At 52.8% G+C, this 14050-nt stretch overlaps 1 protein-coding gene and 1 pseudogene across 1 annotated transcript in view; one reads left to right on the forward strand and one right to left on the reverse strand.

The window, feature by feature from the left end:
• Positions 1-978: 978 nt before the first annotated feature.
• LOC100357148 (glutathione S-transferase Mu 1) overlaps positions 979-14050 on the reverse strand; it is a 45360-nt gene continuing 32288 nt past the window's right edge. The window contains exons 3-8 of the mRNA XM_070077919.1: positions 5556-5620; positions 5165-5246; positions 4973-5073; positions 3967-4062; positions 3772-3882; positions 979-1849 (exon numbers count right to left, since the gene is read on the reverse strand). Of these exons, the coding sequence (XP_069934020.1) occupies positions 1760-1849; positions 3772-3882; positions 3967-4062; positions 4973-5073; positions 5165-5246; positions 5556-5620 (545 nt within the window). The 3' untranslated portion in view covers positions 979-1759. The remainder of the gene's footprint in view (positions 1850-3771; positions 3883-3966; positions 4063-4972; positions 5074-5164; positions 5247-5555; positions 5621-14050) is intronic.
• On the forward strand, positions 9453-10275 carry LOC138850315 (polypeptide N-acetylgalactosaminyltransferase 1 pseudogene; annotated as a pseudogene).

The following is a 14050-nucleotide window of genomic DNA, read 5'->3' on the forward strand; positions in this document are numbered from 1 at the left end:
CGTATTATCCACGGTTGATTCTTCACAAACGTGGAGTGGGGAACTCAGCACAGACTGTGTGCCCTGCAAAGCCTGAATACCGGCCGCTTAGGGAAGATGCTCGCTGCCTCCTGTTCCAGATGGACGTCTACCACCTGATTTACAACATGTCACCTGAAACTTCCAGGACTTTTCTCTCTTCTGACTTAAAGTGTAAGAAAACTTTGGCTTAACTACTTTTGCACTACAGGTTTCAGAAGCATTTGGTTTGTCTGAACTCTGACCTTACAAACTGTATCTTTTTTTTTTTTTTTTTTGACAGGCAGAGTGGACAGTGAGAGAGAGAGAGAGACAGAGAGAAAGGTCTTCCTTTGCTGTTGGTTCACCCCCCAGTGGCCACCGCAGCCGGCGCAATGATCCGATGGCAGGAGTCAGGTACTTCTCCTGGTCTCCCATGGGGTGCAGGGCCCAAGCACTTGGGCCATCCTCCACTGCCCTCCCTGGCCACAGCAGAGAGCTGGACCGGAAGAGGGGCAACCGGGAAAGAATCCGGCGCCCCGACCAGGACTAGAACCCGGTGTGCCGGCACCGCAAGGCGGAGGATTAGCCTAGTGAAAGCGGTGCTGGCCAACAAACTGTATCATTTTAAATTAATCATTTATTTTTTACTGACGTTACCATCAGATCTACTGTGGATTTTGATTTAACTTCAAAGTGCAGCTTCAGGCAGTGATTGTACTGACAGATTCCAACAGGACAACCTTGTGCATGTAACCCTACCCATCCCTGGCTCTGATAACCCTTCCCAGAGCACCAGGCCCCAACGAAGAGTGACAGGCTGACACAGACTACTGAGAGGGAATTCTTCCACATTTCCAAACTTCCGGAACACCTCCTCTATGCCCCACCAGATCATAGGACTCAGGAAGACACAGAGGGATGCCTCCTCCATGGGTCTGTGACTCAGCTGGGGTTTCAAATACACACAGACAACAATGATTATACAGTGGGATGTTTTATTGAGAAACATCCTGAAACTGTAGACGAGAGCATCTGTATCAGGGAAAGCTTCCGGGAGGAGGTGACAGAGGGGTCTGCCCAAGCCTGCTCAGCCCCGTCCCCATCAGCCCAGCGGCTCTCAGAACCACGGCACGGCTGCACGTGGCCCTCAGTGCCCTCCCTCCAGGGTGAAGGAACGAGGAACCCGGGCAGAGGAGAAACCCAGGGCGAGGAGCAGAGCGACATGGAGAGGGCCCGGAAATGAACAAGGTCCCTCATAGCCCTGCCTGAGCACCCACTCCCCCCACACTAATCCTGCCCCACCCAGCCCCTGCTGTGGCAGCAGAACAAAGAAACCCCCCCAAGGTCTGCACAGTCAGCGCCCACTCCAGTGCAACTCAGGGAGGGGTAAGAAGGGCCCTGGCTGAGGTCAGGCCCTCCTGGGGACCAAACAGCACTGGGGAGTCCCCGCCTGGGAATAGGGCCGCAGCCCAGGTACAACCATGATTCTGGCAGTCGGGGAGATCAAACGGAGCCCACGAAGAGAGATGTGGACTGTGGGGTTGGCTTAAGGCAGGAAGAGCAGCCTTAGAGAGCCCATGGCTAGAAGGGTGGGGGCTGAGCCTGGCCAGAGCCTGCATGGGAGGGGCTGGCTCAGAATACAGGCAGGCAGCAGGCTTGGGGGATGAGGGGGAGGGTTGGAAGGTGAAAGGAGTGAGAAGCCAGAGGAGGGCCTGGGAGACCTGAGCTCCCAGCGCCACGCCCACCTCTTTCCAGGGCCCTATATTCCCCTCCACTTGGCCGTCTTTAAACACACAGGCACTCGGAGGAAGCGGCTGGACTTCATGTAGGCAGAAATCTTCGGCAGGCCCTGGAGTTGGAAACAGAAAGCACAAGGAGTCAGGGTCTGCGGCCCCACTGGGCTTCAGGCAGCCCCAGCGCATCACGGCAGGACCCCGACAGCGCCTCTGCCCAGGGCCTCACTGGCTGCAGGGAGTCTCATAGGACCACAGCCCTGCTGGGTCCACGCTGCCTTACTTACGACTCACGTCCCGCCTTCAAGAGAACTATGGGTAGGAGACGCTGACAGCGCGGGGCAGACTCAGAGCCCACCCGACTCCCCGCAGGGTCTGTTCCTGGCCACCTTCCACCCAAAGGAAACCCGAGTGTTACAGTGGGTCAGCTGCTTCCTCGGGGTTAAGGGACTGGGCAGGGAGACGGGCAGGACGCGGCCTGGCTCTGTCTCTCTCCCACTCTGCCTCCACCTCCCCCCCCACAAAGTCCCCATCACCACCATCTGCACAAACATTCTGCTTTTCACAATGAGGCTGCCGGCTTCCCTGGGATTGCACAAACAGGAGGGATGGCCAACGGGACAAAGGGGCTGAGCCCATGCCACGGCAGCCTGCAAAGCAGCCCGGCTCTCACCCAGTGACTCTGCAAGCCCTGAACTTAGGGAACAGGAGGAGCTGAAGCAGCAAAGCAAGGCCAGGCCAGGCTCCACCCACTCCCCCTTGGACGCAGGAAGTCCTCACTCCTGCACTCAGTGTCTGCGCCTGATCTCACTGCCTCAGCCCCTCATCCTGAGCCCTGCTCCACACACAAGTCAGGACACGCATTGCCAAGTCATCTACACCAGGACAGCCGTGCCCAGGGACTTCCTAAAGAACTCAGTGGGGTGCATGGTGTTCTGGACCTGATGGGCCTGGCCTGTTTGGGCCGCAGGGTCGCACACAGATCTAATCTCTGTCTCTCCTCCCGGGATCACAGCATTGAGCCGACTGTTGCATAATCGCCAAGGCCACAGGCCTGGACCTGATCCAGAGCTGATGAGAAGGTGCTGAGAAGGCAAGCTCTGGATGGGAGTGGACCAGGAAAAGACTGTAGGCTGAAAAACCTGTTCGACAAATGCCTGATATTTGGAATTCTGTGATAAAGTAGGATTTGTTGGGAGCAAACAAGCCGTCCCTGGGAGATGGACGTGCCCGTGTGTGAGGTCAGGGCTCTGCTCCTCAGCACCACCACCCACCCCCCAGCTCTGCGGAGCCTGCAGCTCTATGCTCAGGTCCAGCATGGAGTCACCATGCACGTGCATCCGTGCAAAAACAGGCCCTGCGCTACGTCACAGGCAGAACAGTGGGGCGCTGCATCAAACAAGACGGAGGGAGGGAGTGGAAGGAAGTCTGCATCATCCCACAATCAGGACAGGATCCTGCACCAGGGGCGCCTGCATCACATCCATCCCGGCACCTGCACAGCCCTGGGACCTCAGTGCTTCCCCACAGGGACCTGATTGGTGGGAGCACACTGTCCATCAAGTATGATCGCTGCCAGTGTCCCTGATGCTAACACTCAATCCTCCCTGGTCTCAACCCTCCTGAGGCCAGCTGCACACACGGCTGAATGTCCTGCCTCTCCCGTAGAGTCCTGGGAGGGGAGACACAGCCTGCACAAGGGCCTGAGGCTGCGCCTCTTAGCACAAAATTGGGAGAATCAACCAACTGCTGCTCACAGCCATAAGAGACTCACAGGGAGACCAGTATAGCTCAGACTGGCTCTGGGACCCCAAGCAATGGCCCACCACATGCAAACTCAGTTTCTTTATGTCACAAGGGAGTTACAATTGGATCCACCTGGGGTACACCTTGTAGATACACCTGACTCAACTGACGTAAGATTCGAAGCCTGGGTCCTCAGTTCCCAGCTGGGCTGCACTTTAGCTCCAGGACTCTGAGCATGGAGGGACCGGAACAGGGAAAAGACAGCGCAGGGGGAGGAGGCTCAGGGGGTCACCTCGAAGCGGGACATGAAATCCTTCAGGTTTGGGAACGCGTCCAGGCACCCAGGCACAAATATCCGGTTCTGGTCAAGAACGTCGTAGACAAGGAAATCGGCGAAGGTGATCTGCAGGAGCCAGGACGACAGAGCTCAGTCCCAGAAGAAGACCACCCCCCCTTCTGCCCCACCCCACCCCCACCCCCACTCTACCTTGTCCCCTGCGAACCAGGGCCGCTTCCCCAGGAACTGCGAGTACAGCTGCAGCTTCTCAGGGAGCCCCTTCAGGTACTCGGGCTTGAGCTTCTCCTGAGGCAGAATCAGCTGTCACCACCCTCAGACACACAGCCCTGCAGACAGGCACCGCCCAGTGCTGCCCGGCCCCGCTGGCCAGGGCTGAGCAACAGAGTGGCCCTGGGCAGTGCCCCCCTTCCACTTCGTTCATCAGCACTGAATAGACACCTACTGGGTACCACACCCTGTCTCACAGCAACGTGAAGTCACAGAGGAACCCAGCACTGTCCCTGAACCTGTCACCACCGAAGTCCACAGAACCTCTAAGGGTCAGCCAGGAGTGCCATGAGCACTGGCTTCCCCTGGGCTCAGACGTGGGGTGAAAGCAAAGAGACAAAGAACTGAGAGATCTCAGGAGAGCAGCTGAACCCTACCCGGTGGGCGGCAGGGGAACGGAACAGGTATCTGCAGATACAGAAGAGGAGACTTCAACACTGAGGGATGGAGGGAGAGGAACAAAGGTCCTTGGATGACCTGGGCTGCCCATCGGGAACTAAGCTTATCCCTGTGGGGGCACGGAGACAGCCCTGGGAAACAGGGCACCCATCTGATGACGCCCCCCTCTTGGACTACTGCAACTCATATACTGGGACTCTGTACCCAGGCGCTGGCACATGGTGGGAACAGCTGGGAAAGACAACCCTTGATGAGAGTCAAAGGTCAGATATTAACTATATTCTGCGGCAAATTTCATATTTAGAAACTGAAGTTTCCCTCCAGGGCATCTTGATGTATCGTAAGTTTTGAGAAACTGATTCAAAGATATTATTTCACCACACTTACAAGGTATGGAATCAACAAGTTGGACAGATAGGAATTTCTGAAGGAGCGGGGAGTTCATTGGCAAACATGACAGGTGCAGATGCGAACACAAGAGCACAATTCCTCACTGATCCCTGCCACGTCCAACCCAGCGGGCACTCACAAAGTCGGGACTGTAGGTCACCATGCCGAGTTGGAAGCGGGTGTCCATAGCCTGGTTCTCCAGAATGTCCACGCGAATCCTCTCCTCTTCCTTCTCCCCACCTGCAGCCCACACCACAGAGACCTAAGCGGTCCAGCCCAGCCACGCCCAGCGGACGCCCCCCGCCCCCACCCTGCAGCCAGCCCCACTCACACAGGCCGTGCTTGCGGGCCAGGTAGCGCAGGATGGCATTGCTCTGCGTGAGCTTTTGAGTCCCATCAATTAGGTAGGGCAGCTGCGTGGTGACCAGGGCAGTCAGCTGGGCTCCCGGGCTCCCAGCATCCCCTTCCCCGAGCAGGGGCAGACGGGACACCCGGCACCCTCTGTGCCCGGCCCATGGCAGGCTCTAAGCTCACACTCTGTACAGTGAGTGAATGAGCTATGACACAGAACATCACGGAAAAGTACTGCAGAGAACCAGGGAGGGCAGTGGTGAGCACAAGGCCCTGACCTCTGACCTCTAAGCTGGGGACTGAGACTGAGGCACAGGCACCTTCCACCTCCCCCACACCATCCCTCCTCCCTCCCCCTCCCCTGCACCTACATTGGGAAAGTCCAGGCCCAGCGTGAACTTCTCACTCAGCCACTGGCTTTCTTCATAGTTGGGAGCTGTGGATTAGATGAAGTGAGAACAAAACCTCCCCAGTGTGCAGCCCTCTCCCCCAGGACCCTCCGTGGAGTCAGCAGAGAGACCCCTTGCTCCCCCTGACACACGCATCTGAGATGGGAATGCCTCACACACTTACAGTCTGGGGGTTGGTGAGCTGGGGAAATAATGATTTCAAGCAGTTTGAACTCCTCATGTCACAGGCTTACAAAATGTGTGGGGAAGTATCTTGTAGAACCCAATCCGGCCGGCGCTGCAGCTCACTAGGCTAATCCTCCGCCTTGCGGCGCCAGCACACCAGGTTCTAGTCCCGGTCAGGGCACCGATTCTGTCCCGGTTGCCCCTCTTCCAGGCCAGCTCTCTGCTGTGGCCAGGGAGTGCAGTGGAGGATGGCCCAAGTCCTTGGGCCCTGCACCCCATGGGAGACCAGGAGAAGCACCTGGCTCCTGCCATCGGATCAGCGCGGTGCGCCGGCCACAAAGTGCCTGCCGCGGCGGCCAACGGAGGGTGAACCAACGGCAAAAGGAAGACCTTTCTCTCTGTCTCTCTCTCTCACTGTCTCTCTCTCTCTCTCACTGTCCACTCGGCCTGTAAAAAAAAAAAAAAAAAAAAAATCCAATCACTGATACAGGGGTGCCCAGCGCCCTGCCTTGTAAGACCAAATGCATCTTCTAGGGGACACAGAACCGACAGGGTCAGGTGGGCAGTCACCCCTTTGGTCACCCCTTTACTGAGAACTCAGTTGTTGGGATCCTGCCACTCCCTAGGCCCTATGCACAGAAGATCCTTCTAGGGGTCTGTGGTTTGGCCATCAAGACTCGCGTCAGCGGGAACCGCAGGGAGGGACTGTGACAGTGCGGCTCATCACGGTGCTTCTGTGCCCTGAGACGGCACTGAGGCTGGGGTGGGAGACGGAGGCCGTGCTGCCCAGGGCCAGGACTCCCAGGAGCTGGAAGCCAGGCCCCGAGCACAGCTGGCCCTGCAGAAGGAGGAGCAGGTGCTGCAGGACGAGGGCGGACTGGACTTGCAGGCCTCAGAAGCACCCACGGGGCCGGGAGGTCACGGCAGTGGGTGAAGTGGGTCTGTGAGAGGCGGCAGGGAGAAGTGGGGATTAGGGGCGCTGGGAAGTGGTCTGAGAAGGGGTTGTGTCCTGTTGTTAGCGCAGAGACTCATCCCAGTGCTGTGGAATATCTGAAGTTCATGTGCTCCCTGCTGACTGCAACATGTGGACCAGCTCTGCCTTTTTAAATGGCTGCTGTGCTGGGCAATCTAAACATACTAGATCTAAATGGGCTGAAGTCTGATGGAGCGGTCTCTGACCTGGATCCCATAACTCCTTCCAGCCCACTGCTGACTGTCCAACACTCTCAAGGCAAATACAAAGCAATTCAACATAAGATGGCCTCAGAACTTTAGAAATAAAGTATCAGATATAATTACAACAGACAAATTAAAATGTGCCCTTTTTTATTGGAATTTTTAAATTTAATTTTACTTTCTCTTTTTATCTTTCTCTCTCTTTTTTTGTGCTTTGCTTTGATCCAGAGGGGGATTTTTTCTTTTACTGTTTCGTTTTCCTTAATCATCCGGCGGCAGAGAGTGTCAGGTCTGCACTTGGATGGGGAGAGTCTTCATGTTGGGACTCAGAGCATGCACTGCACAAGCATCGCATTCCCTCGACCTTTGCTGGCCCTCACGGAGCTGTCACTCCTTGTCGCCTCCAGGGAAGTTCCTCTCACTGCATGTACTGCCATCACGGTTCTAATTCTTGGGCCTGACCCCAAATGCCATGACCACTGAAATGATTTTAAAGTCTCTTAAAAATCCCCTGGGGACAAACAGGAAATCCAGGAAGTATGTACTTTTCTTAAATCTGGATATAAAATAAAATAAAAATCACTACTCACAAGATATTGCCAAACTGGAATTAAGAATAATTTTTCTACGTTCCAGCCATGTTAAGAATCAGATTGAAGGGGCCCACGTTGTGGCACAGCAGATTAAGCTGCACAGCTGCAGAGGGTTAAGCCGCTTCCAATCCAGCTCTGCTTATGTGCCTACTGGCAGCAGAAGATGACAGAGTACTTGGGGCCCTGCTACCTCATGGGAGACTTGGATGGACTTCTACTTCCTGGTATCAGCCAGGCCCAGCCTTGGCTGTTTGGGAGTGAACTGGCAGATGGATGATCTCTCTCCTCTCTCTCTCTCTCTCTCTCTCTCTCCTCTGTTACTCTGCCTTTCAAACTAATTAAATAAACCTTTTTTTTATTTGAAAAAATAAAGTTTAATAAAGTTTCAAGAGGGTAGAAGGATAACACAACTCAATGTATAAAAAAGTATGGAAAGCAATAATACTACGAAAAAAACGAACCTTCCACCAATATCCTTGTTAAAGCAATAGCCAAGGAAATATTTTCTAAATTCATACAGTATTAGTCCAATAACAAAACCAAAAAAGGAAAGTGCAAATCAATAAAAATCAGACTTAAGAAAGGAGATTTAAAAATTTGTACAGGGGCTGGCACTGTGGCGTATCGGGTAAAGCCACCACGTGCAGTGCTGGCATCCCTTACGGGTGCTGGTTACATTCCTTGGGACCCTGCACCTGTGTGGGACACCCAGAAGAAGCTCCTGTCTGGCTTCGGATCTGCGCAGCTCCGGCCATTGCGGCCCTCTGGGGAGTGAACCAGCAGATGGAAGACCTCTCTCTGTCTCTGTGTCTCTGACTCTTTCTCTTTCTCTCTGTCTCTCTGTAACTTTGCTTTTCAAATAAATAAATAAATGAATCCTTTTTAAAAAAAAAAATTGTACAAACGATTTTGGGGCCGGCGCTGTGGTGTAAAGGGTAAAGCTGCTGCCTGTGGTGCCGGCATCGCATATGGGCACTGGTTCTAGTCCCGGCTGCTCCACTTCCCAGTCAGCTCTCTGCTGTGGCCCGGGAAGGCAGTGGAGGATGGCCCAAGGCCTTGGGCCCTGCACCCGCATGGGAGACCTGGAGGAAACTCCTGGCTCATGGCTTTGGATCAGCGCAGCTCTGGCTGTTACAGTCATCTGGGGAGAAAACCAGCGGATGGAAGACCTCTCTCTCTCTCTCTCTGCCTTTGAAGCAAATAAATAAATCTTTAAAAAAATTGTAGAAACGATTTCTAAACTGGGAGAACATTCTGCTTTATCAGCATGTTACTGCTACAGCAAGGGCAACAAATATGAGTATCACAACCATGTGATAAAAAGAGAAAGAGCTGAGTGTAGCGGTGACAGAAGGCATAGCAACAGGACACGGGGTCTCTGGGAAACTACAGGATACTTTTCATAACTTTGCAAAAACAAATGTATTACGTAAATGGTTGTAAACTGTAGACCAGCATGGACACGCGGTGAGGATGTCACTCAATGAGCCTAAATTCAAACATCAGGAAAGTTACATTAGGGAAAAGAATATGGGCGCAGCCGCATGGGGCGCGCTGTGTGGATCAAGCTGGCGGCCTGCGGCGGTCCCGTGGCCCCACCGCTCCGCCCCTAGGTGGCCCAGAGCTGGCGGCACCGGGGCGGCAGGCCGAGCCCGCGGGGCCCCAGGCGGAGGCGGAAGCGGGCGCGGCGCCATGGGGAGGATGGAGGCCAGAGAGGAGCGCCCGCGCTGCAGCCCGCGGGACCGCGCCCCCGCCGCCGCCCTGTGGGAGCTATGCATTTGGGATATGAATTCATTTGAAAAACCACTGTGGGGGTATGAATGTGATTTCTGATGAAACTGGATTGGAATAATTTTGATGATCTTTGTATATATATATATATATATTTTTTTTTTTTTAAATTTTGCCTTTGACTTAAAGTGCCATGAGAAAATTTGCATACTGCAAGGTGGTCCTAGCCACCCCTTGATTTGGGTCCTCTTGGATATGTTCCTGCTGCTTTACTTCAGTGAATGCAACAAATGTGATGAGAAAAAAGAGAGAGGACTTCCTGCCAGGGATGTTCCAGAGCCCACACAAAAGCCTCATGAAGTCCTGGAGAAATGGGAAACAGTAGTTATTCCTAAAGAGCATCAAGAAAAGAGGAAAGAGACGTTTAGAACCAATCAGCTCAATTTAATGGCGAGCGAGCTGGTTGCACTCAACAGATCTTTACCAGATTTGGGCTAGAAGGGTAACACAAAGGTGTCTCCAGATAGTCTTCCTGCAACAAGTGTGTGATTGCTTTCCACAATGAGGCTTGGAGCACACCTCTGCGAACTGTTCACAGTGTCATCAGTCGCTCACCAAGACACGTGATAGAAGAGATTGTTCTAGTAGACGATGCCAGTGAAAGACTCTTTGAAAAGACCCCTAGAGAGTTATGTGAAAAACATTAAAGGTACCGGTTCATGTAATTCGAATGGAACAACGTTCTGGACTGATCAGAGCTAGGCTAAAAGGAGCTGCCCTGTCAAAAGGCCAAGTGATCACCTGTTTGGATGCTCATTGTGAGTGAGCAGTGGGGGGAGCTGGAGCCTCCCGTAGCCAGGATCAAACAGGACCGGAGAACAGTGGATATTTGAGGAGGAGAAAACCCAGGAATTTCCTTGAGGATTTGGCAGTGTGGAGGAACTTTGGGAATTGTTACTGCTCACATGTTGGACATGTGTGTCATAAAGCTACGCCTTACACATTTCCAAGAGGCACAGGGCAGGTTATCAGTAAAAATAACAGACGACTTGCAGAAGTGTGGATGATGAATTCAAGATTTTTTTCTAGATAATCTCTCCAGGTGTAACACACGTAGATTATGGAGATTTATCATCAAGACTTGGTCTCAGACACAAGCTACGGTGCAAACCTTTCTCTTGGTACCTAGAGAATATTTATCCTGATTCTCAAATTCCATGTCACTATTTCTCATGGGGAGATCGAAATGTGGAAACAAATCAGTGTCTTGATAACACGGCTAGAAAAGAGAATGAAGAAGTTGGAATTTGCAATTGTCACGGTATGGGAGGGAATCAGGTTTTCTCGTATACGGCCAACAGAGAAATTAGAACAGATGGCCTGTGCCTGGGTGTTTCCAAACTTCATGGCCCAATCACAATGCTCACATGCCACCACCTAAAAGGCACCCAGCTCTGGGAGTATGACCCAGTGAATTAACCTGACGGCATGTGGAAGTGATCAGTGCCTGGACAAAGCCACCCAAGAGGATAGCCAGGTGCCCAGCATTAGAGACTGCCATGGAAGCCGGTCACCGCAGCGGCGTCTTCGACACGTCACACTTCCAGAAATAGTCTGAGACCAAATTTACAAAAAAAGAAAAAATAATGATCGACTGGGCTACCTCAGCATACATTCCTGCCACACTCTGCAGGAAGAAAAAAAAAAAAAAAAAAAAAAAGTGCTTTCCTCCTGTGCAGGATGTAAGGGTTCCCAGCCATGGAATGGAGACTTGGACTCTGCCAGCTCTGCACCAGCTGTGACCCAGCCTTCCTGTCCAAGGGCGGGAAACTGCAGAGTAGTGAGACTGCGCACTGACCTTGACAAGGGCCGCAGGATCTCTCCTCAAGAGCCATGGGAAAGACCATCCAGACAGTGAAACAGGCAACAATATGCTTTCCGGAGAGCTACCCTTTATGGTTTGCCTGCACAACAGTAAGTCCTACTGAAGTGCTGTCATGGTGAAGAGATTTCCAAGAATTTTTTCCTGATTAGAACTGGTCGCCAGTATATTAAATATTGATATAAAAATAAATGAAAATGAACTGGAATCGGATTCAGAATCATGAAAACATTTTTGCAACAATAAAAACTGTACTCAAACAGTATTTTTCACTTTATGTTTCTGTGTGGGAGCAAACTTTTGAAATCTTATATAAAATATTCCTAAACAAAAAAGTAGAAAAGAACATGTGCTCACACACGGGATGCAGGGGCAGAGCCCCACGGAGAGGCAGGAAGGCAGGGTGAGAGAGAAAGGGAGGAGACACCATCAAGGAAAGGGTTGACGTCTGGGGTGTACAGGAATTCTTGGCAAGCAGTCTCAATGTTTGCTATTATATAAAAATTAAAAAATATATAGACACGCAGCATGTGATCCAGGACATACAGCCATGATTAACTGAAATAAAAGTTTCATCAAATAGGATTTGTCTCATCTGTAAGAGTTGCATTTTGAATTTTATTTTTTCTTTTATTTTTTTTCTAAATGGGAGCCTCTGTCCACCACACCAACGGTCTTCAACAGAAGGCTCTGCCCCAGGGGACACTGGGCGGTGTCCAGAGGCTTTGGGAAGTGCTCCTGGCACCTGGTGGGCAGGGCTTGGGTGTGCTGCCAGCACCTGCAATGCCCAGCACAGCTCAGATCAGAGACTCGTGTGATCCCAGTGCCTGGGTGCTGGGGCTAAGCAGCCTACCCCAGACGCCCCCGTGGGTGAAAAGCGTCAACTAGGGTGCAGGCATTGTGGCCCGGTGGGCTAAGCTATTGTTGGCAGTGCTGGCATCACGTATCAGAGTACCTGTTTGAGTCCTGGCTGCTCTGCTTCTGATGCAGCTCCCTGCTAATGCACCTGGGAAAGCAGCAGAAGATGGCCCGAGTACTTGGGCCCCTGCACCCGTGTGGGGAACCAGAATGGAATTCCTGGCTCCTGGCTTCATCCTGGCCTAGTCCTGACTGTTGTGGCCATTTGGGGAGTGAACCAGCACGTGCAAGATCTCGATCTGCCTCTCCATCTCTCTCTGTGTCACTCTGCCTTCCAAAAAATAAGTGCTTCAACTGGAAAACCACTGCCCTCCAAATTCAGGCCAGCAGGAAGGAGCCCAGGGAGCCTCCCTGCTGTGGCAGTGGGTGGGGCTTGCAAGGAGCATCAAGGAATGAAGCTTGCCCTGGCGGCAGTCCTGCAGGCATCGAGGTGCACATCAGGAAAGAGAGGAGGAGACTGTGACAAAGCCTACTGGGGGAAAGGCTGGGCAGCAGGCTCGCCCAGGGCTCAGGCTAGGGAGCGCTGTGAGCTTCCAGCACGGCTCTCAGCACGTTGCACAGGCCCGGGCAGTGCTGGTGTGCTCATTCCGTAGGAGCTTAGGCAGGAGGAACTGAACTTGCTTCTAAAGCTATCCGCCATGACTGAGAAGGGTGTGCAGAACACTCCCACAAGTCACTGCCTCGCTCAGCTGGGACCCTCCCTGCATTTAACATCTCTGAAAGTTGGATGTGTGAACTGATGGCGCCTGGGTGTGCACAGCAGGATGGGGGTCACCATAGCAGCAGCTCTTCCCGCTCTTCCTGCAGCTGTAACGCCTCCCAGGGCCGCACAGTGAATCAGAGAAACCGCAGGCCGGCGGATGATTTGCCCTGTGCGAGCCCCTAAGGCACTGGCGATGAACAGGGAGGCTCGGGCCTTCTCTGTGCAAACCTCATGGTGTTGTCTATAAGGCAGCTCTGCAGTGCGTTCCAAATAGAACCCCCACCCCCACCAATAAACGGATACGGTCTGGTCTTTTTTTGTTACATTTGGTTTTACCTGCTTCTGCATTGATTCTTGTGTATTTGTCCATTGTGTGTGCCAGTCAGAGTTCTCCACGGAAAGATTCCATAGAAGCAGCGTGTATACAACTTATGACTATTCATACACTAATTATAAACGTGTACATGTGTGTGCAATGCAAACTCAGGATTATGGGGGTGAAGTGCCACCTGCAAGCAGGTGTGATTAAGATCACGTGTGAGGCTGAGAAGGGGTTGGGGGATGATGGCCTAAGTCTCAGCTCAAGATTAAAGGTCAGGGACTGGCGCTGTGGTGTAGCAGGTAAAGCTGCCGGCTGCAGTGCTGGCATCCCATATGGGCACCGGTTCGAGTCCCGGCTGCTCCACTTCCAATCCAGCTCTCTGGTATGGCCTGGGAAAGCAGTGGAAGACGGCCCAAGTGCTTGGGCCCCTGCACCCACATGGGAGACCCAGAAGAAGCTCCTGGCTCCTGGCTTTGGATCAGCCCAGCTCCAGCTATTGTGGCATCTGGGCATTCCAGATGTGAACCAACAGATGGAAGACTTCTCTCTCTCTCTCTCTCTCTCTCTATGTGTGTGTGTTTGTGTCTCTCTCTCTCTCTGCCTCTGCCTCTCTGTAACTCTGCTTTTCTTAAAATAAATAAATAAATAAATAAAGGTGAGAGAACCGTGCCCACACCCAGAAACAAGACGTTATCAACTATCCTGGCATCTCTCCGCCCAGCCAAGTTAACTGATAAAATTAATCACCATGGATTGGCGCTCTGGCACAGTGATTTATGCCTCCACCTGCAGTGCCAGCATCCCATACGGGCACCGGTTCAAGTCCCAGCTGTTACACTTCTGATCCAGCTCCCTGCTAATGCACCTGGAAAAGCAGTGGAAGATGGCCCAAGTGCTTGGGCCCTTGCACACGCATGGGAGACATGGAAGAAGCTCCCGGTTCCTGGCTTCAGCCTGGCCCAGCCC

The sequence above is a fragment of the Oryctolagus cuniculus genome, chromosome 7 (assembly GCF_964237555.1).
Source record: "Oryctolagus cuniculus chromosome 7, mOryCun1.1, whole genome shotgun sequence".
Classification (NCBI taxonomy): Eukaryota; Metazoa; Chordata; class Mammalia; order Lagomorpha; family Leporidae; genus Oryctolagus; species Oryctolagus cuniculus.